The sequence below is a fragment of the Macaca thibetana genome, chromosome 1, assembly GCF_024542745.1.
Source record: "Macaca thibetana thibetana isolate TM-01 chromosome 1, ASM2454274v1, whole genome shotgun sequence".
NCBI classification, from domain to species: Eukaryota; Metazoa; Chordata; class Mammalia; order Primates; family Cercopithecidae; genus Macaca; species Macaca thibetana.
This window is the reverse complement of record NC_065578.1, coordinates 127770183-127797326: the sequence shown is the minus strand read 5'-3', so window position 1 is coordinate 127797326 and position 27144 is coordinate 127770183. Positions and strand designations below refer to the sequence as shown.

At 52.6% G+C, this 27144-nt stretch overlaps 3 protein-coding genes across 9 annotated transcripts; all 3 read left to right on the top strand.

Annotated features, from left to right (window-relative positions):
• The first annotated feature begins 182 nt into the window (after window positions 1–182).
• Window positions 183–11122, top strand: CLK2 (CDC like kinase 2). 5 transcript variants are annotated; one of them, XM_050754431.1, is made up of 13 exons: window positions 346–480; window positions 2693–2862; window positions 4598–4826; window positions 5523–5607; window positions 5956–6022; window positions 6189–6305; window positions 7137–7303; window positions 8092–8186; window positions 9222–9351; window positions 9449–9531; window positions 9696–9775; window positions 9956–10046; window positions 10590–11122. In XM_050754431.1, exons 2-13 carry the CDS (start codon window positions 2693–2695, stop codon window positions 10770–10772), a joined length of 1497 nt encoding a protein of 498 aa, XP_050610388.1. In that variant the 5' UTR covers window positions 346–480; the 3' UTR covers window positions 10773–11122. The 5 variants fall into 5 exon arrangements, with proteins under 5 accessions (XP_050610397.1, XP_050610388.1, XP_050610379.1 ...); XM_050754422.1 differs by having other exon boundaries at window positions 5520–5607; XM_050754402.1 differs by having other exon boundaries at window positions 402–480; window positions 4601–4826; window positions 5520–5607.
• A 515-nt stretch (window positions 11123–11637) lies between these two features.
• SCAMP3 (secretory carrier membrane protein 3) lies at window positions 11638–18202 on the top strand. The gene is made up of 9 exons (XM_050755071.1): window positions 11638–11898; window positions 12251–12328; window positions 13655–13777; window positions 13865–13985; window positions 15374–15502; window positions 16522–16681; window positions 16793–16894; window positions 17392–17509; window positions 17764–18202. Exons 1-9 carry the CDS (start codon window positions 11833–11835, stop codon window positions 17908–17910), a joined length of 1044 nt encoding a protein of 347 aa, XP_050611028.1. The 5' UTR covers window positions 11638–11832; the 3' UTR covers window positions 17911–18202.
• Window positions 18203–18628: 426 nt separating this feature from the next.
• ENTREP3 (endosomal transmembrane epsin interactor 3) lies at window positions 18629–26513 on the top strand. 3 transcript variants are annotated; one of them, XM_050753259.1, is made up of 12 exons: window positions 18629–19502; window positions 19714–19770; window positions 19976–20086; window positions 20192–20311; window positions 20438–20545; window positions 22215–22390; window positions 22521–22620; window positions 22958–23027; window positions 23296–23841; window positions 25232–25300; window positions 25403–25656; window positions 25751–26513. In XM_050753259.1, the coding sequence occupies exons 1-12, from the start codon at window positions 19278–19280 to the stop codon at window positions 25922–25924; spliced, it is 2010 nt and encodes a 669-aa protein (XP_050609216.1). In that variant the 5' UTR covers window positions 18629–19277; the 3' UTR covers window positions 25925–26513. The 3 variants fall into 3 exon arrangements, with proteins under 3 accessions (XP_050609216.1, XP_050609220.1, XP_050609228.1); XM_050753263.1 differs by having other exon boundaries at window positions 18631–19502; window positions 22218–22390; XM_050753271.1 differs by lacking the exons at window positions 19714–19770; window positions 19976–20086; window positions 20192–20311 and having other exon boundaries at window positions 18632–19502; window positions 22218–22390.
• The last annotated feature ends 631 nt before the right edge of the window (window positions 26514–27144 follow it).

Sequence of the window (27144 nt, the reverse complement as noted above, 5' to 3'; positions counted from 1 at the left end):
TGGAAGGCTTCCAGCTTGTCCCTGTGGACCCTCCTCGCCCCTATGAACTTCCGCCCCCAGTACCTCCGAGGCTCTGACAGGCTGACGCCTGCCAGCTACGTGAGCACGTGGTGGCGCGCGCGGTCCTGGGGGCGGTGCCCAGGGGGTAGCTGGGAAGCGACGCAAGACGTGAGTCCGTGCGTGCGTGCTCGCTCACGGCGGCGGCGGCGGAGCGGAGAGGCCAGAGCCGGAGACCGAGCTGGGATCGGGCCCCGGGCGGGGGCGGTGCGAGCGGCGCCAAGCAGATCTTAGGGGCGGGGACGGAGCCGGGGCGGGAGGGACTGAAGCGGAGCCCGGGAACGGGGCGGGAGGTCCCAGGGTCCCGGGTTGGGGGTGTGGAGCAGCACTTCGTCGCCGCGGGGGTGCCGGGACTCCGGCCGCAGTGCCGCCGCCATCACGGACTTCCTGTGGGACAAGCGCACGGGCCTCGCCGCCAGAACGGTGAGCGCGCGGGTTGGCTGACCGCGGGGCCGCGCGAAAAGATGGCGACCGCGGGGCGGGCGGGGTTAGGCTTGGATTGGGGGCAAGGGACGGGGGCGAGATTTGGAGAGGAGGAGAGTTGAGACCTACGAAGCGGCGAAGTAGGGAGATGAGGGGAAAGGAGGTCGGCCTGCATTAGATGTACTGAGAAGACCTGTAGGAAACTTGGGCGGAGCCAGACTAGAAGGGGTGATAGAGTAAGGATGGGAGTGGTTCCAGAGATGTGAAGGAGTGGAATATCAAAGTTGGACTCAGGGGTCCAATCAAAGCTGGAGGGGAGGAATACATCACCGCGTCACTTGGAGCATGCAGGAAGAATTTGCCTGTAGGAGTTCTGGATTTTCTGAGTAAGAAAGGAAAAAGCAAAAGATTTCAAACTTTAGAAAGGTAGGCTAGTGATGCTTTGAGGGGAAAGTGCTGTGAGGCCGTTTGATGGTAGTATGTGGTGAGATGGCATTTATGTGGCTATGCTGATTCGGATGGCTGTGCTGGGAAAATCTTGTGCTTGCATCTTGGTATGCTCCCGGCCCCAGTTACACCAAGAATGCATCAAATACCACCCTCCTCAATTTGGGGAGGTTGGAAAGAAGTGATACAGAATGGTGGTCAGACATTGGAATCGTTAAACCTTTTGCATACCCGATTCTCATGCACCACCACCAAGACTTCTGTCCCTGGGCCTGTTTCATTTTATTCTGCCTTCTTATTCTCATCTTCCTGGATTGTGACAGTGATTTTTTTCTTTTTTCCTTAAAGGAAAAAAAGGATTTGTGAACCATCCCATTCCAATTCCATTAACTGGAAGGTGGCCAGCTGTCAGCTAAGTAGGGCTGATATTAATAAAAAACCACTTACTGGCCAGGCGCGGTGGCTCACATCTGTAATCCCAGCACACTGGGAGGCCAAGGCGGGCGGATCACCTGAGATTGGGAGTTCGAGACCAGCCTGACCAACATGGAGAAACCCTGTCTCTACTAAAAAATACAAAATTAGCCGGGCATGGTGGCGTATGCCTGTAATCCCAGCTACTCGGAAGGCTGAGGCAGGAGAATCGCTTGAACCCGGCAGGCGGAGGTTGCGGTGAGCCGAGATTGCGCCATTGCACTCCAGCCTGAGCAACAAGAGCAAAACTCCGTTTCAAAAAAAAACACACACACACACACAAAACAGTTATTCTCTACATCTCAAGCACAAGAGTGGAGGGGCCAGATGGGATGCTGACTGTATTTTGTGGCCTACTACATTAAAACCTCTCAAGGTAGAGTTGGCCAAAGATGTGAGAGATGATTAAATTAATTCAAAGGGCCCGACCCAGATCCTTGGAACTGATAGTATTTGGCGTTTACCTGGTATATGTAGAAACCTGGGAGACTGGATTCCTACCCTCAGGACACTGATAGTCTACTTGGGGAGATAAGACGTAGTCTTAGTGAGTGTACGACATGTATCATAACTGTAAACCAAAGCTTTATTGACTTGTGAGGAACTCAGCATCGCACAGATCTATATCTTAGATCCTGACCGGGGATACACTGTGGCAGTCTCTATCTTCGTCATACACTTCCCGTTGTAATTAACTCTGTCCTAGACCTGAAAGTCTTCATGGAGCTGTGTGTGAAGAAAATAAGGATAGAACACTTGAACTGGCTGGGTGCGGTGGCTCACGCCTGTAATCCCAGCACTTTGGGAGGCTGAGGTCGGGAGTTTGAGACCATCCTGGCCAACATGGTGAAACCCCGTCTCTACTGAAAATTTAAAAATTAGCCAGGAGTGGTGGCATGTGCCTGTAATCCCAGCTACACAGGAAGCTGAGGCAGGAGAATCACTTGAACCCGGGAGTGGAGGTTGCAGTGAGCTGAGATTGTGCCACTGCACTCTAGCCTGGCCGCACAGGAAGACCCCGTCTCAAGAAAAAAATAACACTTGAACTGAGTGGAGGGTAATGAGGGATGGGTTTGGGGGCTTTCTAGAGTTTCAGCCAGAGTTAGTAGGTGGCTATACTCCAATAAGGAGGAATTGTAAGTACAGAGGAAGACTGAGGAAGTTGTTCGTGGTAAAAAGAGGCAGAAATAAAAGAAGGGAAAGCAGCTTAGCATCTTTGGAGCAGCCAGTCCTTGGAGGAGACTTCTGAAAACTCGGAACTTTCCTATTTCCACTTTCCTTTCCCTTCCAGATGCCTCATCCTCGAAGGTACCATTCCTCAGAGCGAGGCAGCCGGGGGAGTTACCGTGAACACTATCGAAGCCGAAAGCATAAGCGACGAAGAAGTCGCTCCTGGTCAAGTAGTAGTGACCGGACTCGACGGCGCCGGCGAGAGGACAGCTACCATGTCCGTTCTCGAAGGTGAGGCCTCAGGAAGAGATACTCAAATACAGGGTCACTCACTCATTATTTGTTCAACAAATACTAGTTATATGCTAAAACTGTTGCATTAAATAGTTGGCTGAAGGTAGTGTCGGGATAGATAACCAAAGAAGCCATTTGGGCTGCAGTGTTAAGTGTTAGAATACATAATGAGGAACTGAGGATGTACCCAGTGCGTTTGGTTGGAGTGGGGCAGGATCTGTAATTCAGAGAATACATTGCAGAGAAAGCGACATCTATCTATGTCTGGAGGACAAGTAAGAGTCAGGTGGGGGAAGTGTCTTTGGGCAGAGGGAAAGCATGTGCAAAGGACTGGGAGCTACGGGTAACTAATAAGCTGACAGATAATACAAAGTTAGATCTTTGTGTTTTTAATATTTTATTTTATTTTTTAAATTTTAAAATATTATTTATTTTTGAGACAGTTTCACTCTGTTGCCCAGTCTGGAGTGCAGTGGCAAGATCTCAGCTCACTTCTACCTCTGCGGCCCCGGGTTCAAGCGATTCTTGTGCCTCAGCCTCCCAAGTAGCTGGGACTACAGGCATGCGCCATCATTCCTGGCTAATTTTTTTTTTTTTTTTTTTTTTTTTTTTTTTTTTTTGTATTTTTAGTAGAGACAGGATTTCACCATGTTGGCCTCGAGCTCCTGACCTCAAGTGCTTCACCTGCCTGGCCTCCCAAAGTGCTAGGATTACAGGCGTGAGCCACTGCACCTGGCCCAGTTTTAATATTTTAGTGGCATGTTCAGTGGAAAGAATGGGTTACGGATGGTTTAGAGCAAGGGTGGATTTCAGTCAGGAAAGCTTGAGAAAAAAAAATGGCTCTTGGCCGGGCGCGGTGGCTCAAGCCTGTAATCCCAGCACTTTGGGAAGCCGAGATGGGCAGATCACGAGGTCAGGAGATCGAGACCATCCTGGCTAACACAGTGAAACCCCGTCTCTACTAAAAAATACAAAAAACTAGCCGGGCGAGGTGGCGGGCGCCTGTAGTCCCAGCTACTCGGGACGCTGAGGCAGGAGAATGGCGTGAACCCGGGAGGCGAAGCTTGCAGTGAGCTGAGATCCGGCCACTGCACTCCAGCCTGGGCGACAAAGCGCGACTCCGTCTCAAAAAAAAAAAAAAAAACGGCTCTTTGTTTCTTTGTATCACTGCAGTGGGAAAAAGGCCCCAGTAGGGAGTGGTTCTGCAGATGCCTTTTTAGAGGTTTTGGTGACATGGCAGATGCGCTTGTTACCTCACTTCTCTGGTCCCTTGGTCCTCTCAGTGACTCAACAAAGTGTCTGAGAACAGTTTTCTTTCTTTTTTTTTATTTTTTTGAGACAGAGTCTCGCTCTGTCGCCCAGGCTGGAGTGCAGTGGCGCGATCTCGGCTCACTGCAAGCTCCGCCTCCCGGGTTTACGCCATTCTCCTGCCTCAGCCTCCTGAGTGGCTGGGACTACAGGCGCCCGCCACCTCACCTGGCTAGTTTTTTGTATTTTTTAGTGGAGACGGGGTTTCACTGTGTTAGCCAGGATGGTCTCGATCTCCTAACCTTGTGATCCGCCCGTCTGGGCCTCCCAAAGTGCTGGGATTACAGGCTTGAGCCACCGTGCCCGGCCGAGAACAGTTTTCTAGCATTACTCTTTGTCCTCACTAAGGCAAGACTTTGTCACAGGGTATGGTAGGGAATGTGGTCTGAACAGATACGCCTAATTGGTTTTTGTTATCCAACAGCAGTTATGATGATCGTTCATCTGACCGGAGGGTGTATGACCGGCGATACTGTGGCAGCTACAGACGCAACGATTATAGCCGGGATCGGGGAGATGCCTACTATGACACAGACTATCGGCATTCCTATGAATATCAGCGGGAGAACAGCAGTTACCGCAGCCAGCGCAGCAGCCGGAGGAAGCACAGACGGCGGAGGAGACGCAGCCGGACATTTAGCCGCTCATCTTCGGTGAGTGCCAGCCCAGGCCCTTCCTCTCCCCACTCTTCTGCAGGCCCTCTAGGACTCTGGTAAGTGAGAAGTATCCTTGTTCTCAGCTGAACATTGGGGCATGAACACTGAGGTGGGCACTGAGTTTGCCTACCCTCTTAGGAGCTCTCCGACTCTTGAAGGGCCCTGGAATCTGCTTTGGAGATGGATGGGCACGGAGCATTTGTGACCCCCAGTGCTCTCCCTGGCATGTTGGGCTTATTGTGTTGGGAGCAGCTTCTCCGCCCCAGCGGCCTCCACTCTTTAATGGGGACCTTGCTTGTGAACTGCCTTTTTCCCCCAAGCCCTGGGCTCTGTAGCCCCCTTGGCAGGCGGGCTTGGGTGGGGGCAAGGGGAGATCTGTGTCTGCCCAGAAGGGCATTGTGTAGAGCATGGGGTTGTGGGTGACATTGGCAACAACACCACTTCCCTGCTCTGCCCACGCCTCTCCCTGTTCCTGTTTTGGGTTTGGGGACTTGGGATTATGCGCCGCTCTCTCTTCTCACACCGATCCACCTTACTGCATCTGACGTGTTCCCTTCCACTGTCCCCCATCATCGTCTGTCCCCCCTGGCTGGGCGCCTGTGACCGGTGACCCCTCTACCACCCACCCCGCCTCCCTCCGGCCCCCGCTCCGACACCTGGCTTGCTCCGACCCCCCCTGCCCCCCGACAGCAGCACAGCAGCCGGAGAGCCAAGAGTGTAGAGGACGACGCTGAGGGCCACCTCATCTACCACGTCGGGGACTGGCTACAAGAGCGATGTACAAGCCAAATCGTAACAATCCTATAGCCTGTAATGGTCCCATAGCCATCCTAACGTCCCAAGCCAACCTGAGTCACAGCCTCTTGCCTTTTCTCAGTGGTGTTGTTTATCTGGGTGGTTTGAGTTGCTGTTGAGAATTGACCTCTGTTGTCCACTCCCAGCTCTCACGGCCCCTGGGTTAAAGGTGGTGGGAATCACGCAGGGGTTTTCTTCCCCTGTGACCATCTGTATCTGTTCCCCTTCCTTCATCTCCACCCCAGGTTGCTGTCCCCATTTTTCTTCCAACTCAGCTCATTCCCCACCTTCTCTCCCTCCCTCTCCCCGACCCTGCTCTCTTTCATTTCAGATGAAATCGTTAGCACCTTAGGAGAGGGGACCTTCGGCCGAGTTGTACAATGTGTTGACCATCGCAGGTAACTGTCAGTCCCTCCCTACTATGTGGGGATAAAGAGATGGTGGGGGTTATATGGGGCTATTTTGCTAATTAACCTAAGGTAGGATTTCTTAGTCCCCCTACAGCCCTGTTCATTTTGAGACATTCTTGAGAACCCAGCAAAAGCCTCTCCTGCCAACTTACAGGGGTGGGGCTCGAGTTGCCCTGAAGATCATTAAGAATGTGGAGAAGTACAAGGAAGCAGCTCGACTTGAGATCAATGTGCTGGAGAAAATAAACGAGAAAGACCCTGACAACAAGAAGTAAGCAAGCAAGAAAGTATGTAGGGAGGCTGAGAGGCCCAACCCCTACACAGGAGAGACTTCTAGATCTGGTTTAGGCAGACAGGAATCCTAGACCTTCTCATTCATTCATCTTTTGTTCATCATCTTAGAGTAGTAGAACATCAGAGTAGGAATGTGGGGGCCTATGACATGCCTTAATCCACTCCCCTTGTTTTCAGGGAAGTTAGATTGCTCTGTAGTTTGACCCCAGCCTAGAATGGGTTCTGTAGAGATATACACTGGACATAGCCCTAGGACTGAGCATCAACCTCATTGAACAACGAATTAAGCTTTTATAAGTAGAACTATGCTGATAAGGCCACAGACATTTATGCAGTAATATTTTGTTCACATATATTCACAGTCCAAAAATAGAATAAGGACATTAAGCCAAGATATGAGGCCAGTAGGTATAAACAGGAGGCCAGTAGGTATAAACAGGAGCCCAGTGGTAGCTGGTGGTGAATGAATATCAGGAGTTGGGCTGGGGTTGGGGTTTAGGATGGACAGTTTGATGATCCAGGATCTGTACTGTTTGGAACTTGGCACTCAACAGCTCTTCAGTAAATAGTTTTTTGAACTATTTAAAATGATGCAGGAAGATATTTTGAAACTTGGCAAGTAGTACCATTCTTCTTGGGTCTTGCAGAGGCTATTCCCTAGCTGAACTGAATTTTGGTGTTAGTATTAACTGGCATGGTTTTACACAAGTTTGTGGAATCAACAGCTATGAAGTACCTCCTTGTTGGAGGGCTGATGGGCAGATGGGAGCTCATCAGACAACCCCCCTTCCCCCATCTCTCTTCTCAGCCTCTGTGTCCAGATGTTTGACTGGTTTGACTACCATGGCCACATGTGTATCTCCTTTGAGCTTCTGGGCCTTAGCACCTTCGATTTCCTCAAAGACAACAACTACCTGCCCTACCCCATCCACCAAGTGCGCCACATGGCCTTCCAGCTGTGCCAGGCTGTCAAGTGTGAGTGGGGTGGGCTGAAATGGACTCTCGAGCATCCCCTCCCTTCATTGGATCTCTCTGTCGGTTGTGCACTGGTGAAGCCCCTAAACAGTCAGCTCTCTGTTATCTGCAGTTGTTTTACTGTCATCTTGAAATGTCTTCTGACTTAGCTCCTTGACTAATGTCTTTATTGTCACTGACTGCTCTTACTCTACACCTAACCTAGCAGCAGCTAGAAGAGAAAGCCTTTGGAATCAAAGCACTTAATTACCCTCCCCTTTTCCTTTCCTCCCCTTCTTGGGAAAGCATCAGTCAGACAGCAAATATAAAGAAACAAAAATACACTCTTTAGGTTAAAGGCTTACATGTGTCTGGGATGAGATGTTCATGCAAAGCAAAGCAGATGTGAACACAGAGTATGTAGTTCAGCTAAGGGGCAAGGTGGGGAATTCAAAGAAATACATTATTCCTCTGGAGTCATCAAAACAATACAGTTTCACAGAACTAAGTTCACATAATGCCAGCTAGACACATGTCAAAGTGTATACACACTATAACTCAAAGCAAACTCTTTTTTTTTTTTTTTTTTTTTTTTTACATCAGTTGAGATACATATGTATCTTATTGTAGATAGAGCAGAGCTTCTTAGACCAGGCATTCCATTTAGACGTAGAGCAGAAAGCAGCCCTCTTGTGATTCTGGACCTGTCTCCTCACTGGCTTTGCCCTAGGTAACCAGGCCTGGGGTCAGCTGATACCAGTTAGCTCTGGCCACCTGCACCAAGCCTGACCTGGCCTTCTCCCCTACAGTCCTCCATGATAACAAGCTGACACATACAGACCTCAAGCCTGAAAATATTCTGTTTGTGAATTCAGACTATGAGCTCACCTACAACCTAGAGAAGGTAAGATGGATAGGGTCTGCCCTTGGTTACTGGGGGTAGGCAGCTGGGCCACTTTGCCTTCTGCCGAGCCCTTTCTTTTCTCCCTTTTTATTTTGTCCTGCCACATTTTCTCCCTGTCTGGTTCCAAGTGGGTAAAACTAGATAGGTTGAAAGGGAGAGATCTCTTAAGACTTAAATTGGGAGATAACTTGTACAGGGGACTTCAGATAACTTTCCAGTAGAGTGAAAAATTTTAAGGTTCTGTTTGGACTGACTGACTGATTTATTTATTTATTTGAGATTGGAGTCTCGCTCTGTTGCCCAGGCTGATGTGCACTGGCATAATCTTGGCTCACTGCAACTTCTACCTCCCAAGTTTAAGTGATTCTCCTGCCTCAGCCTCTGGAGTAGCTGGGATTACAGGCACCCGCCACCATGCCTGGCTAGTTTTTGTGTTTTTAGTAGAGATGGGGTTTTGCCGTGTTGGCCAGGCTGGTCTCGAACCCCTAACCTCAGAGGATCCACCTATCTCGGGCTCCCAGAATGCTGGGATTACAGGTGTGAGCCACAGCGCCTGGCCTGGACTTGTTTTTTGAGATGTATATTTCTGTGAGGTAGGAAAGCTTGGCTCCCTTGACTAACTGGAGATGATGGAGATCTCAGACCTAAAGAAGCTCTCCCTCCCTTGACCCCTTTGCTGCATGTTATATATTTTCAGAGAAACCCCTTTGCTACATGTTACATTTTTTTCAGGAAAACCCATTTGCTACATGTTACACGTTTTCAGAATAACTATATCCGGCACTTGGGTGTAGTCTTCAGATGTTTACAGATGTGCACGCTGTTCTATAATCATTTCTTAATCCTTTTGCTCCCCTACTTCTAAAAGTATTATGCTGGATGTGGTGGAAGCTGTAAAACAGGAAATTTCCCAGGGCTTGTGGGGCCAGGCAGGAGATCACAGTAGCTTTTTTAAGGCTCAGAAGCACGGTAGAGAATACTGGTGGAATCTCAGTCTGGGTGCAGAGGTTCATCCTCTTCCTCCTCTGCTCCTAGAAGCGAGATGAGCGCAGTGTGAAGAGCACAGCTGTGCGGGTGGTAGACTTTGGCAGTGCCACCTTTGACCATGAGCACCATAGCACCATTGTCTCCACTCGCCATTACCGAGCACCAGAGGTCATCCTTGGTAAGGGAGGGCAAGGCTGTCCAAGTGTGTGAGATGATGTGGTGAGGGTGGGGCCACCTAAGCCTCATAACACCTTTTCCCTCCCATTCTCACCCAGAGTTGGGCTGGTCACAGCCTTGTGATGTATGGAGTATAGGCTGCATCATCTTTGAGTACTATGTGGGATTCACCCTCTTCCAGGTAAGTGATGGGATATCTTACTTGACCACCTGGCATTCTACCTGGTTGCTTTGTTGTCTGCTGAGGACCTGCCTACTCAGTTCTCCACATTGCCCATCTTCCTGGCAGCTGGTCCTCAGCATGCCCTTTTCAGTCCCATGCTCAGTTCTGTTTTTGTTTCCCAGACCCATGACAACAGAGAGCATCTAGCCATGATGGAAAGGATATTGGGTCCTATCCCTTCCCGGATGATCCGAAAGACAAGGTGAACCTTGAGTGGGCACTAGTTAACCCTTTTCCTTTTCTCTCCACAGAATTGGTCTATTTCACATCAGTTTCTTTTTTCTTTGATGCCTCCTGTCCCCCCAGTTACTTTCAGATGGGGAAATAAGGGAATTGTAACAAGGGTGACCTTCTGATTCCTCAACCTCCCCTTCCCCTCTAGAAAGCAGAAATATTTTTACCGGGGTCGCCTGGATTGGGATGAGAACACATCAGCTGGGCGCTATGTTCGTGAGAACTGCAAACCGCTGCGGGTGAGCCAGGCTCGGGATAAATAGTGCCCACCATCCAGAAGTCACTTCTTAGGGTGGTTTGCCCCTGGAATGCTCTTCACAAGCAGAGGGTTAGGAAAGGAGGGGAGGAAAGCTGAAAGAAGACATCTTTGGTCAACAGAGGAAACATTAGAGGGAGTGGTTTTGTGGAGGGAAGGAGGTTAGACAGCCTAACCTTGAGACAACCAGAGATCAAAGCAATGTCCTGGATTCTTTAGGTCAGACAGAAAAGAATAAACTACCTTTGAAGAGCTTACATTTTAATGAGGAACTAAAGAAGATTCATGAAGTTGACAAGGATATACAAGTAGAAAGAACTTTCAAAGATTATGGAGTAATTGTGCTAGTGGGAAGGTAGGTTGAGCTATAATATCAGAAACGTTGGTCCTGGTGTGGTCGTGGTTAGGTAGCCTTCAAATTGGTTGCAAGCAGAGCCTTGGTTCTCCAAGAATGAAAGGTAGGGTCTTGAAGAAGGCAGGGTTTATAAGGCATCCTGCCTCACCTTTTCCTGCCCTCCTCCACCAGCGGTATCTGACCTCAGAGGCAGAGGAACACCACCAGCTCTTCGATCTGATTGAAAGCATGCTAGAGTATGAACCAGCTAAGCGGCTGACCTTGGGTGAAGCCCTTCAGCATCCTTTCTTCACCCGCCTTCGGGCTGAGCCACCCAACAAGTTGTGGGACTCCAGTCGGGATATCAGTCGGTGACGATCAGGCCCTGGGCCCCCCTGCATCTTTTATAGCAGTGGGTGTCCAGTCCAGGACACTGGTGCTTTTTTATACAAGAGAATGAGCCAGAGTTCACTCCTTCCTCCTGGCTGGCTGTATACCTGTGAATATGTGAAATAGTGTAAATATGAAAGAACTTGTACCTATCACTTCAACCCCTGCCTTGTACATAATGCTCTTCCATCCACACAGTTTCCACCCTCACCTGCCCCCTCATACGGAGTTGGATGGGGACCGAGTGAGGTAACCAGGTGGCATCTACCCAATGTTTTATAAGGAATTTTGTACAGTCTTTGTGAAATAAAATAACGTGCTTCATTTGACCCCCATCCGTGGAGTTGGAGGTTTGGGAATGCTGGGGTGGAGGGATGAAACGATTGGCAAACTTTCTTGAGTTTTGGGTATGAAGGGAGTCCTTCTTACCCTCCAAAATTAAGCAGAGCCAGGCTACAAGTTTATTTCCCCTGTCCACCTTATAGGGGAGGATAGCGATGGGTGGGGCATTTCTTTCAGATTAGAATAGAGAAGTGTTATATGGTGGCACTTCTCGGATGTGGAATCATGAGAGTTGGGAAAGATCTGACTCCTAGAGTCTTTGGGCCGTGCCCCAGTGTAGAGCCAGAAACCCAGGTTGAAAACGTTCTTAACCTGACTCCTAGGGGTTTGGCAGGGCCGGTCAGAAGGCTCCCGTCGTCCATTTCGAGAGACTAGGAAGGCCGGATTCCTACACGAGGCCTGCTGGGAAGTGTAGTTCGTTAGTGGAAGGAAGTCACATGGAAGAGGGGCGGTACTTGGTTGTGGGCACTGGGTTAGAGAGATCACGTGGGGGCACTTCCGTCTTAGCTTTTAGCCAAGACGCAGGCGCAACCCACGGCTGCTGCGGGGATCCTTGTGGCCTTTCCGGTCGGTGGAACCAATCCGTGCACAGAGGAGCGAGGCGAACTGAGGCGAGTGAAGTGGACTCTGAGGTCTACCACTACCGCCACTGCTGCGGCAGGGGCGTGGAGGGAAGAGGGCCGCGGAGGTCGCAGTTGCAAACATGGCTCAGAGCAGAGACGGCGGAAACCCGTTCGCCGAGCCCAGCGAGCTTGACAACCCCTTTCAGGTGACTTGCGCCGGTCGGCCTCTTTTGGGCAGTCAGGTTGATTCTTCCCGGTTCTGTAGGGTCGGGCTACCTTGTATCCCCATTAGTGACATTTGATCCTGGGAAGAGCCGCCACGTGGGGTGACAGCGACTCTAGACCAGTCAGCACTCGGGGGGGGCGGGCCCTGCCCCTTAATGGGCTGGTGCTGGCAGTGTTGGATGATGGATTCGAGGTAAATGTTGTCCCAGTCCTGGGACGACGGCGTGACCCCGAAGGTGCAGTACTTGGAGCCACAGGCAGTTTGGGAATGCTCCCCGGGAATTCCCCTAAGTGGCACTGGACGCCATCTGAGCCCCAGGTCTCTGCCCTCAGGACCCAGCTGTGATCCAGCACCGACCCAGCCGGCAGTATGCCACTCTTGACGTCTACAACCCTTTTGAGACCCGGGAGGTGAGCTACTGGAGAGCACAGGAATTCAAGGAAGGGGAGGGTTTGCCAGTGAGACAAGTCAGCCTGGGTACAGGGGACTTTTCTGCATGCACAGGAAGGAAGAAGAACTGTGATCTTAGTTCTCTGAGAGAGGCTAGTCAGCCATGGGATGTCTCATCCTTCTAGGGCCACCAGGGCCACCAACCCAAATGGTTTGAGCTCTAAAAGTCAGTCTTGGGAACATCTGGAGGCTGGCAAGGCTTTAACCAATGTTCTGTATGGGAAGGCTTTCTTGAAGAAAAAGGTTGGGGCTGGTTGGAGTTTAGGTTAGGTGTGCAGTTTGAAAGCAAGGAATGAGGAGGACTACACCTGTTTGTCCCACTGGATTAGAAAATGGTGAGTTGTAATAATTTAAGGGGTTTTCATGGTACTTAAAACTTAAAAAAAAAAGGGGGGGGGCGGGGGAGCCAAGCATGGTGTGCAAGCTTATAATCCCACTTGGGAGGCTGAGGTGGGAGGATTGCTTGAGCCCAGGAATTTGATGGAGACCATCCTGGGCAACGGCGAGACCCCCATCTCTTGAACTGTTTTAAAAATTGGCTAGGTGGCCGGGTGCGGTGGCTCACGCCTGTAATCCCAGCACTTTGGGAGGCCGAGGCAGGCGGATCACAAGGTCAGGAGATCGAGACCATCCTGGCAAACACGGTGAAACCCTGTCTCTACTAAAAATACAAAAAAAGAATTAGCTGAGTGTGGTGGCGGGCGCCTGTAGTCCTAGTTTCTCGGGAGGCTCAGGCAGGAGAATGGCGTGAACCTGGGAGGCAGCGGAGCTTGCAGTGAGCGGAGATCGCGCCACTGCACTCCAGCCTGGGCAACAGACCGAGACTCCGTCTCAAAAAAAAAAAAAAAAAAATTGGTTAGGTGTAGTGGCACATGCCTGTAGTCCTTGCTACTTGGGAGGCTGGGATGGAAGGACTGCTTGAGCCCAGGAGTTTGAGGCTTCGATGAGTGATAATTGCACCACTGCACTCCAGCATGGGTGGCAGAGAGAGACCCCCACACCCCATCCCCAGAAGAAAAGGAAAAAAAAAAAACAGTTAAATGGGGAGATGTGGTAGACGAGTGATTTGAGTCCTTGCTAAGGAAGTGGATATGAGGGATGATAAGGCTGCTACAGGTCATCATAGGGTTCTCTGACAGAAATTCAACAGAAGAACTAGTTTCCTAACAAATGGGGGAAAGGCTGCTTCCTTACATCATGAGTTCTGGGTCTAAAGATATTCAAGCAGACTCTAGATTCCTGTGTTACGAGGGACTAGATGATCACTAAGGTCTTTTCCTCAACAGCCACCACCAGCCTATGAGGCTCCAGCCCCTGCCCCATTGCCTCCACCCTCAGCTCCCTCCTTGCAGCCCTCGAGAAAGCTCAGCCCCACAGAACCTAAGAACTATGGCTCCTACAGCACTCAGGTACCGGAGGTGTGCAGGTGAGGGCTGGGGAGAAGGGCCAGTCCTCGGGCCCAGGGCTCACATCTCTGTCTGCTCACACTTGGGCAGGCCTCAGCTGCAGCAGCTACAGCTGAGCTGCTAAAGAAACAGGAGGAGCTCAACCGGAAGGCAGAGGAGTTGGACCGAAGGGAGCGAGAGCTGCAGCATGCTGCCCTGGGAGGCACAGCTAGTAAGTAGTAGAGTGGGGAAGAGCATCTAAGAGTTTGGGAGGGGCAAAAACAGGTCTTAAGAGCCTGGGCTCGGCCGGGCACACTGGCTCACACCTATAATCCCAGCACTTTGGGAGGCTGAGGTGGGTGGATCACGAGGTCAAGAGATCAAGATCATCCTGGCCATCATGGTGAAACCCTGTATCTACTAAAAATACAAAAAAAAAAAAAAATAGCTGGGCATGGTGGTGCACACCTGTAGTCCCAGCTACTTGGGAGGCTGAGGCAGGAGAATCGCTTGAACCCGGGAGGCGGAGGTTGCAGTGAGCCAGGATAGCACCACTGCACTCCAGCCTGCTGACAGAGTGAGACTCCATCTCAAAAACAAAACAAAACAAAAAAACTAGACTCTGGAGTCAGACTGCTGAGTTTGAATTTTGGAGATACTGCTTACTAACCATGAGCTTTTAGGGAAGTTACTTAATCTTGAGTGCCTCAGTTTCCCTATTTATAAAATGAAAACCATGTTTGCATCTGTTTGACAGGGTTGTTGTGAAGGTTAAACAAGATATATGTGAAGTGCTTGGCACAGTGCTTGGATGTTTTAAATAATAATAAACAGTATTAGTTTTTCCACTCTCCCTTGTCTCCTTGGACCCCAAATTGGAGATAAAAGAGAGGATCCAGGGCTGGATGTGGTGCCTCACGCCTGTAATTCCAACACTTTGGGAGGCTGAGGCAGGCAGGTTGCTTCAGCTCAGGAGTTAGAGACCAGCCTGGACAACATAGTGAGATCCTGTCTCCAAAACATTAAAGAAAAAAATTAGCAGGGCGTGATAGTATCTGTCTGTAGTCCTAGCTCTTCAAGAAGCTGAGGTGGATGGCCAGGTGCCGGGGCTCATGCCTGTAATCCCAGGACTTTGGGAGGCTGAGGCGGGTGGATCACCTGAGGTCAGGAGTTCAGGACCAGCCTGGCCAATGTGATGAAACCCTGTCTCTACTAAAAATACAAAAATTAGCTGGGCGTGGTGGCACGTGCCTATAATCCCAGCTACTCGGGAGGCTGAGGCAGGAGAATCCCTTGAACCCGGGAGGCAGAGGTTGCAGTGAGCCAAGATCACGCCACTGCACTCCAGCCTGGGCAACAAGAGCGAAACTCCATCTCAGGAAAAAAAAAAAAAAAGAAAAGAAACTGAGGTGGGAGGGTTGTTTGAGCCCAGGAGGTTGAGGCTACAGTGAACCGTGATCATACCACTACCTTCCAGCCTGAACAACACAGTGAGACCCTGTCTCAAAAAAAAAAAAAAAAGAAAGAAAGAGGATCCAGGGATGGAGAGAAGGGCCAGTGATTCCTTTGTTGGTCTCTGCCTTACTTCTGGGGTCCCTCTGTTTTTCTTGTGCCTTACAGCTCGACAGAACAATTGGCCCCCTCTACCTTCTTTTTGTCCAGTTCAGCCCTGCTTTTTCCAGGACATCTCCATGGAGATCCCCCAAGAATTTCAGAAGACTGTATCTACCATGTACTACCTCTGGATGTGTGAGTAGTGAGAAGCCTTTTGGAGGAAGTTACAGGTAGATCTCTTTAACTGCTCTGGGGTCCGCTCACCAAGAACCAAACACTTTACCTCTATTTAGAACTCAGCAGCCTGCTAGCAAATGTTCCTGCCCTCTCCCCACTTTTTATTGTCCCTATGCATGAATATATTTTGAATTCTTTAGATGTCTTTGGGCTGGGCATGGTGGTTCACGCCTGTAATCCCAGCACTTTGGGAAGCCAAGGTGGGTGGATCACCTGAGGTCAGAAGTTTGAGACCAGCCTGACCAACATGGAGAAACCCTGTCTACTAAAAATACAAAATTACCCTTGCGTGGTGGCGCATGCCTGTAATCCTAGCTACTCGGGAGGCTAAGGCAGGAGAATCACTTGAACCGGGGAAGTGGATGTTGCAGTGAGCCGAGGTCATGCCGTTGCATTCCAGCCTGGGCAACAAGAGCAAAACTCCGTCTCAAAAAAAAAAAAAAAGGCCGGGCGCGGTGGCTCACACCTGTAATCCCAGCACTTTGGGAGGCCGAGGTGGGCTGATCACAAGATCAGGAGATTGAGACCATCCTGGTTAACACAGTGAAACCCCATCTCTATTAAAAATACAAAAAATTAGCTGGGCGTGGTGGCGGGCGCCCAGCTAATTTTTTGTATTTTTAATAGAGATGGGTTTAATAATCCCAGCTACTCGGGAGGCTGAGGCAGGAGAATGGCGTGAACCTGGGAGGCGGAGCTTGCGGTAAGCTGAGATTGCGCCACTGCACTCCAGCCTGGACAACAGAGCGAGACTCTGTCTCAAAAAAAAAAAAAAAAAAAAAAGTCTTTGCAAGGGGATCACACATTATTGAGATTTGCTTTCTCCATCTCCCCTGTTAAGGATTCCATGAAGGCACAGTTGCCTTCCTTTCTTTGCTCTGCCATGTTTGGTGAATTAGTTACAGGGTGAGCATAGATGAGAAGGAGTCTTCATTGCAGTCCAGAAGGACTCCTCATCCTGTCCCTCTGCCCCTTAGGCAGCACGCTGGCTCTTCTCCTGAACTTCCTCGCCTGCCTGGCCAGCTTCTGTGTGGAAACCAACAATGGCGCAGGCTTTGGGCTTTCTATCCTCTGGGTCCTCCTTTTCACGCCCTGCTCCTTTGTCTGCTGGTACCGCCCCATGTATAAGGCTTTCCGGTAAGTGTGTTAGTGGTGGGAGAATGATGGAGACCTGGGATGGGCCCCACATCTGCCCATCCTTCAGTTCTAATTCTTCTCCCACCCTCCCCATTTTTTTCCTCTTTGTAGGAGTGACAGTTCATTCAATTTCTTCGTTTTCTTCTTCATTTTCTTCGTCCAGGATGTGCTCTTTGTCCTCCAGGCCATTGGTATCCCAGGTTGGGGATTCAGGTTTGTGAGGCTGTCATCCACCCTCACCTTTCCCTCTAGACCAAGCCAGCACTGGGTGCTGAGATAGGAGTTGTTCAGAAAAAGGAAATGTGGTTTTAATCCTTGGGAGGTACTAGTTTAATGGGATATAAGACATACTTCCAGGATAGAGCGCAGACAGCACTCTTGACTCATGTAGATTGAAGGGAAGAATGCTGCATTTGGCTAATCCGAGGTGGCCTCCTGGAGGAGACACAGAACCATAGTTGAAAGGAGGAAGAAGAATCCCCAGACGAGTGCCTGGAAGAGCTTGGAGAGCTCAGGGCTAATGGTTCAGAAACTGGAATTAAACTATGAAGAGAGTAGATATAGTTTGGGATTGTGGTGCTTGGAATACTGCCAGATTGACAGGGGAGCCACTACTGATGGGAAGGGTAGGAACAGGGGATGTTGGTGCCATAACCAGTGGAGAAGCTGAGGAGCCCCACTTCACTGGCACCTCCTTCCCCTCCTTACAGTGGCTGGATCTCCGCTCTGGTGGTGCTGAAGGCCAACACAGCAGTAGCCGTGCTCATGCTGCTGGTCGCCCTGCTCTTCACTGGCATTGCTGTGCTAGGAATTGTCATGCTGAAACGGGTGAGGGCTGTGTTGAAGGTGGGGCTGGGAGGGTGAGATCATGGGTCCCCAGGGGCCTGGGTGGAACATTCAGGAGCAACCAGCACAGGTCAGGCTGCTGGGTGGTTCTCAGCTAATGGACCTCTGGGGTGTGTGTTTCTGTGTGTGAGTGTGTATGCTGGGCAGCAGGCTGCTGAGTGGTAGTGATGCTGTTAGGCTGGGGTGGGGAACCAGTGGCTGGAATGTGCTGCAATGTCTTTGTCCTCTACTTGCAGATCCACTCCTTATACCGCCGCACAGGTGCCAGCTTTCAGAAGGCCCAGCAAGAATTTGCTGCTGGTGTCTTCTCCAACCCTGCAGTGCGAACCGCAGCTGCCAATGCAGCCGCTGGGGCTGCTGAAAATGCCTTCCGGGCCCCGTGACCCCTGACTGGGATGCCCTCGCCCTGCCACTTGAGGGAGCTGACTTAGCTCCCGTCCCTAAGGTCTCTGGGACTTGGAGAGACATCAGTACCTGATGGCTCCTCCGTAGTGCTCCCAATCCAATGGCCATGACTGCTGAACCTGACAGGCGTGTGGAGAGTCCACTGTGACCTAGTCCCCCCATCAGGCCACACTGCTGCCACCTCTCACACGCCCCAACCCAGCTTCCCTTTGCTGTGCCACAGCTGTTGCTTCGGTTATTTAAATAAAAAGAAAGTGGAACTGGAACTGACATCCCCCTTTCCTGAATCTTCATTGGGAATTAGGCCTTATGAAAGAGGAGAGTGTGGAGTGAGGTGGGAAGGTCGGACCCGGCTTTAGTGTAAACTGGGAGATAGGAGGGGCAGGGCGGTGGAGCCCCGGTGGCTAGCGCAGGAAGGAGGTGGGAAGTCCACGGAAACGCGAAACCGGGAGACGCCAGGGAGCCCTGCTCCCCACCCCTCTCCATTAATGACGGGGAAGAGCCACCGCCTCTGCCGGGAATGCCAAGGAATACGCGGGCCTGGAGCCTGAAAAGCTGGGTGGGGCTCAAGTGGACGCCCAAAAGATCATTAGCAGCCTAGCCAGGGTCCAGAGAGAGGAAGCGACCGGTGGAGGTAGATCCAACTGCCTAGCCCTGCCGCGGGATCCCCCCAACCCCAACCCCTGACAGGGTCTCAGTCCCGAACTACAACTCCCGGGGTGCACCGCGCCGGCCCTCGCCGCCACGCCCCTCCATCCCGCACCATCCCCATTCCCATCCCCCTCTAGTCCCCGACCTGCGGCAGCCGGAGCTCAGGGAGCGGAGCGTGGTGGGGAGGCGAGCGGGACAAGCGACACAGGAGACAGCGGCGCCGCGGCCTCTCCCCACCAGGCGGCCCCGGATCCCACTGGACACCCTGAGGGCACACCGACCCCTCCCCTCTTCTCTAGACTTCTTTCCATCCTTCCCACTTTTACCCTCTCCATCCCTCCCTGGGCTCTGAGCCGCCGCCCCCTCCTCACTCCTGGACTGGCCCTTCTCGGTGCCCCTGTTTCCTAGGGAGATGCGATGAGCCGGTGCCCCCGCGTCCTCATCGTCGCCCGGGGCACGGTGCCCGTCCAGTGCCCGTGGTGGGGAGGGAGCACTCCGCGGTCCCTCCGTGACGCCCCTCCCTTGGCTTCCCCCACAGCTGGCGTCCCTCGGCCATGCCCCAGGGGACCCAGCCAGGGGGTGGGCTGTAGAGCGAGGGAGGTGGAGAGGAGAAAGGACGGGGCCTTGGGCACCTCTGAGATGCTCCCAAGTGCCAGGGAGGGCCGAGCGAGGCGCAGGCAACCGGGCAGCAGGCATGATGCCCTCGCCTAGTGACTCCAGCCGCTCGCTGACCAGCCGGCCCAGCACCAGGGGCCTTACCCACCTCCGCCTCCACCGACCCTGGCTGCAGGCCCTGCTTACGCTGGGGCTGGTCCAGGTGCTCCTGGGCATCCTGGTGGTCACCTTCAGCATGGTGGCCTCTTCCGTCACCACCACTGAGAGCATCAAGAGGTCCTGCCCGTCTTGGGCTGGGTTCTCGGTGAGTTGGGTGCACAGTTGTTGGGTGCACAGTTGTTGGGTGGGGGAGGCTCCTCAGGCCCCACCCTCCACACCAGCTGCAAGTCCACATCCTCGCCTCTCCTCCCTCTCCTGGTCCTCTGCCTCCTTACAGGGCTGGGTGCATCCTGTGGTGAGGGGCTCACTCAGGAGCCTCCCCTGCCAGGCTGAGCCTGTGCCCACTCTGTCCCCAGCTGGCGTTCTCCGGGGTGGTTGGCATTGTGTCCTGGAAGCGGCCATTTACTCTAGTGGTAGGTGCCAGGGTCCAGTGCCCACTGGGAGGCAGGTGCCCAGCACCCAAGGGGAAGCCCATTTATGCCCTCAAGAAGGGAACTGGCTCCCCAATTGGTGCCAGCTGGGTGGGCACGAAGTGTCTGTGAAGGAGGGGGACTCTGTCCGTGGCAGAGTAGTAGTCATGAGGGTCCCAGCCCTGAGTCTGCACCCTGTTTTCCCCAGATCTCCTTCTTCTCCTTGCTTTCGGTGCTCTGTGTCATGCTTAGCATGGCTGGCTCTGTACTGTCCTGTAAGAATGCTCAACTGGCCCGAGACTTCCAACAGTGCTCTCTGGTGAGATTTGAGGAGGGAGAGCTGGAAAGAACTGGCCTGGGGAGGTGTGCAGGACACCTGAGTTTGTTCTGACTCAGGCTGCCTCACCCTCCCTGCTCCACTCAGGAAGGAAAGGTCTGTGTGTGCTGTCCCTCTGTTCCCCTCCTCCGGCCCTGTCCAGAGTCGGGGCAGGAACTGAAAGTTGCCCCTAACTCCACCTGTGATGAAGCCCGAGGGGCCCTCAAGGTGAGCTTGTACCCCACAAACATCCTCCTGGTTCTCACTCTTGCCTCCCTTCCTGGGGTACTCACAGGCCCATAATGTATGGGACTTAGCCCTCTCCTGATTCCTCTCCTCCTTTCCCTTCCCCAGAACCTGCTCTTCAGCGTCTGTGGGCTCACCATTTGTGCCGCTATAATCTGTACCCTCTCTGCTATTGTCTGCTGCATCCAAATCTTCTCCCTGGACCTCGTGCATACGGTGAGAGGGGAGCGGGGGCCAGGGCCACGCAGGTATGGTAGGGGCAGGGGTGTGTGTGCTGAGACTTGCCTGAGGGAACAATGGCTACAGATCTGGCTTTTGAGCACCAGGGGCTATGGGTTATCTATTATCCTCATCTATTGGAGGAATGGATGTTTAATGGGGAGGATGAGAAGGGGAGATGGCAGGGAGTGACTTAAGTATGTGATGCCCATCTGGGACCAGGAGAGGGGGCTTTAGAGAATGGGACTGGATGGTGGGGTAGAGTCAAGAAAGTCCTAGGCTGGGCACGGTGGCTCATTCCTGTAATCCCAGCACTTTGAGAGGCCGAGGCAGGCAGATCACCTGAGGCCAGGAGTTCAAGACCCGCCTGAGCAACATGGCGAAACCCTGTCTCTATTAAAAACACAAAAATTGGGCCGGCCGTGGTGGCTCACGCCTATAACCCAGCACTTTGGGAGGCTGAGGCAGGCGGATCACCTGAGATCAGGAGAATGAGACTATCTTGGCTAACATGGTGAAACCCCGTCTCTATTAAAAACACAAAAAATTAGCCAGGCATGGTGGCACGCACCTGTAGTCCCAGCTACTCGGGAGGCTGAGGCAGAAGAATGGCATGAACACGGGAGGCGGAGCTTGCAGTAAGCTGAGATAGTGCCACTGCACTCCAGCCTGGGTGACAGAGCGAGACTCTGTCTGAAAAAACAAATAAACAAAATATAAAAATTAGCCAAGTGTGCTGGCAGGTGCCTGTAATCCCAGCTACTTGGGAGACTGAGGCAGGAAAATGCTTGAACCTGGGAGGCAGAGGCTGGAGTGAGCTGAGATGGTGCCACTGCACTCCAACTTGGGCGACAAGAGCAAGACTCCATCTCAAAAAAAAAAAAAAAAAAAAAAAAAAAAATTAGGCTGAACTTGGTGGCTCATGCCTGTAATCCCAGCACTTTGGGAGGCCAAGGCAGGAGGATCACCAGATATCAGGAGTTCAACACCAGCCTGGCCAACATGGCGAAACCTTGTCTCTACTAAAAATACAAAAATGAGCTGGGCGTGGTGGCTGGCGCCTGTAATCCCAGCTATTCGGAAGACTGAGACTGGAGAATTGCTTGAACCTGGGAGGTGGAGGTTGCAGTGAGCTGAGATCGAGCCATTGTACTCCAGCCTGGACGACAAGAGCGAAACTTCGTCTCAAAATAATAATAATAATAATTAGCTGGGCATGGTTGCATACCCTTATAATTCCAGTTACGCGGGAGGCTGAGGCACAGGAATCGCTTGAGCCTGGGAGGTAGGGGTTGCAGTGAGCTGAGATCATGCCACTGCACTCCAGCAACAGAGTCAGACTCTGTCTCAAAAATAAAAAAAAGAAGGTCCTAGATGGAGGTGAGGCTAAAGGGTGGACATTCCTGTGAAGACACAGTGGGTGAAGCTTCTGGATGGAGGAGGGGCCATAAAGAAGAGGAATTTGTGGGTGGGCAAAGCCAGAGCTAGAGGTACAGGGTGAGTGTGGGGTTAAGGAGAGCTGATTTGGGGTGAGGGAGGAGCCAGAACTAGAGCTTCTCTCAGGGGATAGGGCCAGAAAAAATAATGTAGATGAGAGAGGAGTTTGAGGGCCTAGAAGGAGCTATATTCCTAGCATCCAGACTTGCTGACCTGCTTGCTTCCCCAGCAGCTGGCCCCTGAGCGGTCAGTCTCAGGCCCACTGGGACCTCTGGGCTGCACGTCTCCGCCCCCAGCCCCTCTCCTACACACCATGCTGGACCTGGAGGAATTTGTCCCGCCTGTGCCTCCACCACCCTACTATCCCCCAGAGTACACTTGCAGCTCAGAAACAGATGCACAGAGGTAAGGCCTGGTGGGGTCTTGCTGGGAGAGCTAAGGAAGGGGACTGGGGCTGGGCCTGGATTGCTGGAGAGAGGGATCTTTGTGGAGTGGGAGTTATTTTCCTACATTGACCCTCTTCCTCATCTGCCAGCATCACGTATAATGGCTCCATGGACAGCCCAGTGCCCTTGTACCCTACCGACTGCCCCCCTTCTTATGAGGCAGTCATGGGACTACGAGGAGACAGCCAGGTGAGAGCACAGCACGGCTTGGGGTGGGCTGGGGAGCTGGGGTCTAGCCTGGAAAGCTGAACAGGCTGTAGCCTCTGGATACAGATAGTAACAGTGGTCAAGGTCTTTACAGCACCAGCATGCCCACTGTCACCTTTGATCTGCCCTAGAGCCTGGTGAGGTGGGTGGGTTAGAAGCTATCATTTCTGCCATACAGACGCGGAAACTGAGGCTGCACAATTAAGTGACTTATACAAAGTGACAAAGCTAGTCTGGAACCTGAGTTTCCAGAGCTCTGTCTAGCACGTGGGGGTGTTCAGTGTGTAGGGTTGAACCCTTGATCCTGTGTCTTCTGCAGGCCACTCTCTTTGACCCTCAGCTTCACGATGGCTCCTGCATCTGTGAGCGAGTGGCCTCCATTGTAGACGGTGAGCAGGGTGTAAGGAGGGGTGGACAAGGGTAGTGCTGCCAGGGACAGCTGGGGTGGGTAGGGACAATAGAAGGGGAAAACAAGGCGGAGTTGGTGGTTTGGGGACAGAGGAGGGCTGTGGCAACTTGGAACCCTGGACTTATTTGTCTCCCGTGAGATAAAGCTGGAGGCACAGTGGCCCCTAGAGGCTGGGCTTGGGAAAACAGCAACTGCCTGGGCAGGGCCCAGCCAGGCTGGTGCTACACAGCGCCCCCTGCCGCCCACAGTGTCCATGGACAGCGGGTCTCTGGTGCTGTCAGCCATTGGTGACCTCCCTGGGGGCTCTAGCCCGTCGGAGGACTCGTGCCTGCTGGAGCTGCAGGGCTCCGTGCGCTCCGTGGACTACGTGCTCTTCCGCTCCATCCAGCGCAGCCGTGCCGGCTACTGCCTCAGCCTGGACTGTGGCCTGCGGGGCCCCTTCGAGGAAAGCCCCCTGCCACGGCGCCCCCCACGGGCCGCCCGCTCCTATTCCTGCTCTGCCCCTGAAGCTCCACCCCCACTGGGTGCCCCCACAGCTGCCCGCAGCTGCCACCGGTTGGAGGGCTGGCCGCCCTGGGTGGGACCCTGCTTCCCCGAGCTGAGGCGGCGGGTCCCCCGGGGAGGGGGCCGCCCAGCCGCAGCTCCGCCCACCCGAGCCCCTACTCGTCGCTTTAGCGATAGCTCAGGTTCCCTCACCCCCCCGGGGCACCGGCCTCCTCATCCGGCATCCCCACCACCGCTGCTGCTGCCTCGGTCCCACAGCGACCCAGGCATCACCACCTCCAATGACACTGGTGAGCCCCCTCCCCCACTGCCCAGGCTCAGGAGATGGTAGGCACTGGGAGTTAGGTGGCCAGTGATGCCCACCAGGATTGGGGCACTGTTGAGGTCCCTGAGGAGGAAGAAAGGGCGAGTTCACTCCTCTGGTAGACACTTCTCGGGTACTCACCTCCTAGGGACAGAACATCCATAGCATGATCTCGGCTCACTGCAACCGTGTTTCCCGGGTTCAAGTGACTCTCCTGCCTCAGCCTCTCGAGTAGCTGGGACTACAGGCGTGCGCCACCACGACTGGCTAATTTTTGTATTTTTTAGTAGAGACAGGGTTTCACCGTTTTGGCCAGGCTGGTCTTGAACTCCTGGCCTCAAGTGATCCACCCACCTCAGCCTCCCAAAAGGATTTGTTTTTTGAAACCAGTTCCACAGCTCTCAGCTTGGTCCACTTATCTGTCCTCCCCAAGCTTCAGCCCCTACTTGTAAAACATGTATAATAATAGTACTTCAGGCTGGGCACAGTGGCTCACACCTGTAATCCCAGCACTGTGGGAAGCTGAGGTGGGTGGATCACCTGAGGTCCGGAGTTCCAGACCAGCCTGGCTAACATGGTGAAACCCTATCTCTACTACAAATACAAAAATTAGCCGGGTGTGGTGGAGCACACCTATAATCCCAGCTACTAAGAGAGGCTAAGGCAGGAGAATCGCTTGAACCTGGAAGGTGGAGGTTGCAATGAGCCAAGATCATGCCACTGCACTCCAGCCTGGGTGACAGAGACACACTCCATCTCAAACAAACAAACAAAAAACATGTATAATAGTAGTACTTCAGCCATAGGCATCATACTCAAAGATGCTGAGAAAGGAGATAGTGGCCAGGCGTGGCTGTTCACACCTGTAATCCCAGCACTTTGAGAGGCCAAGGCAGGTGGATCACCTGAGGTCAGGAGTTCGAGACCAATCTGGCCAACATAGCGAAACCCCCATCTCTACTAAAAATTCAAAAATTAGCCGGGCTTGGTGGTGGACGCCTAATCCCAGCTACTAGGGAGGCTGAGGCAGGAGAATCGCCTGAACCTGGGAGGCGGAGGGTGCAGTGAGCCAAGATTGCGCCACTGCACTCTGGCCTGGGCAACAGTGAGACTCCATCTCAAAAACAGTAAGAAAGGAGATAGTACTGGGGTACGCTCAGTACTGCGCGCCAGGTGCTGACCACCACCACTGCAGTCCCTGTTGTGGTGGATCGTACCATCTAGGTGCTGGCTAGTATGGACAGAGATGCTGGCCCTTTGATTGAGGATGGAGCACGGGAGCTGTGAAAGCTCCTCTGGGTTTGAGTTCCCACAGGAGGGTGGGTGTGTCCACAGAACACTCCCACTCACTTCCTGTCTCCCTTTCTTCTCCTCAGCTGACTTCAGGGACCTTTATACCAAAGTGCTTGAGGAAGAAGCTGCTTCTGTTTCCTCTGCAGATACAGGTCAGCCATGTGGTTTTTACCCCAGGGGTGGGGGATTGGGCATGGCTGCCCGGCCCTCTCTCCACCCCACAATACCATTCTCTTATCTCTGTTTCTCTGCAGGGCTCTGCTCTGAAGCCTGCCTCTTCCGCCTAGCCCGCTGCCCTTCCCCCAAGTTGCTACGTGCCCGGTCAGCTGAGAAACGGCGCCCTGTGCCCACCTTCCAAAAAGTTCCCCTGCCCTCAGGCCCTGCACCTGCCCACTCCCTGGGGGACCTAAAGGGCAGCTGGCCAGGTCGGGGCCTGGTCACTCGTTTCCTCCAGATATCCAGGAAAGCCCCAGACCCCAGTGGGACTGGAGCTCATGGACATAAGCAGGTGGGAATTCAGGGAGCCAGGAAAGATGTTTGGGAAAGCACGGAGCTTCAGGTTGGGCCTTACTGATGATGCCCTTTCTCGTGTCCCTGTCCAGATGCCCCGGAGCCTGTGGGGCCGGCCTGGCCGAGAGAGCCTCCACCTTCGCAGCTGCGGAGATCTGAGCTCTGGCTCTTCCCTGCGGCGTCTCCTGTCTGGCCGCAGGCTGGAGCGTGGTACCCGCCCCCACAGCCTCAGCCTCAACGGGGGCAGCCGGGAGACTGGGCTCTGACCTGGGCTTCTTGTCACACTGAACACATCCAGATGAATGCTGGGGCCACAGGCACCAGCTGGTTGGGACCAGCAGCCCCCAGCATCCTCTTGCACTGGCTGGCACAAAAAGAAACCTGCTGTATACCTCCCAAAGTGTCCCTTTCCCTCCTACCTCTGGGGTCTCTTGCTGCTTGCCTCTGCTGCTCTGGACTGGGAGAGCTTTTGTCCTGTGCTGCATGGGTATTTAGGCTGTGGGGGAGATGCCCCTGCTTATAGCACTGGAGGAGGAAAACAAATTCTTGTTCCCCCAGCATGAGAGTGGCTCTTTCTCATTTGCAAGGGCACTATGGTCAGGGCAAAGGCATGGCCCAGGTGTTTAAGTACAGGGGGACGTGTGCCTATGCAATGGGGTGGTAAGGCAGGCACAAAGAGTCCAAAAAATCTAGGTGGCCTCTCAGCTCTGCCACCTCTAGCTGCATGACCTTGGGCAAGCTATGTAACCCCAATTTCCTGATCCATTAAAGATTGTGAAGGTAGAATGTTTGTAAAGCTCTGAACAGTATGTGAGCCTTCAATAAATTTCAATTTTCCCCTTCTTTTCTTGATCATTCTTTATCACCAGTGAAATTTGTTCTAGTGTCTCTCATATTTAAGAAAACTCTTTCAGGGCTCGGTATGGTGGCTCATGCCTGTAATCCCAGCACTTTGGGAGGCCGAGGCAAGAGGATCACTTGAGCCTAGGAATTCAAGACCAGCCTGGGCAACATAGTGAGTCTCCGTCCCTACACAAAACAGAAAAAATTAGCCAGGCATGGTGGGACATGCCTGTAGTCCCAACTACTCGGGAGGCTGAGGTGAGAGGATCACTTGAACTTGGGAAGTCCAGGCTGCAGTAAGCTGTGATTGAGCCACTGCACTACAGCCTGGGCAACAGAGCAAGACCATGTCTCAAAAAAAAAAAAAAAAGAAAAAAAGAAACTTTCAAGACACTCTTTCCAACCACTAATTGTAACTCTGCTCCTTTTAACAGCAATAGGTTTTCCTTTTCTTCCCTCCACTCTTAAACATCCATTCTCTCCTCACCCACCCCCATGAGACTCCTTCCCCTATCTTTCCCCAGCCACTGCTCTGACCAAACTTTCCAGTGACCAAAGTGGTGTCAGACCCAGTGACCATTTCTCTGCCTGCATCTCACTTGACCTCGAGGCAGCAATTAATACCCATAATCAGCATCTTCTT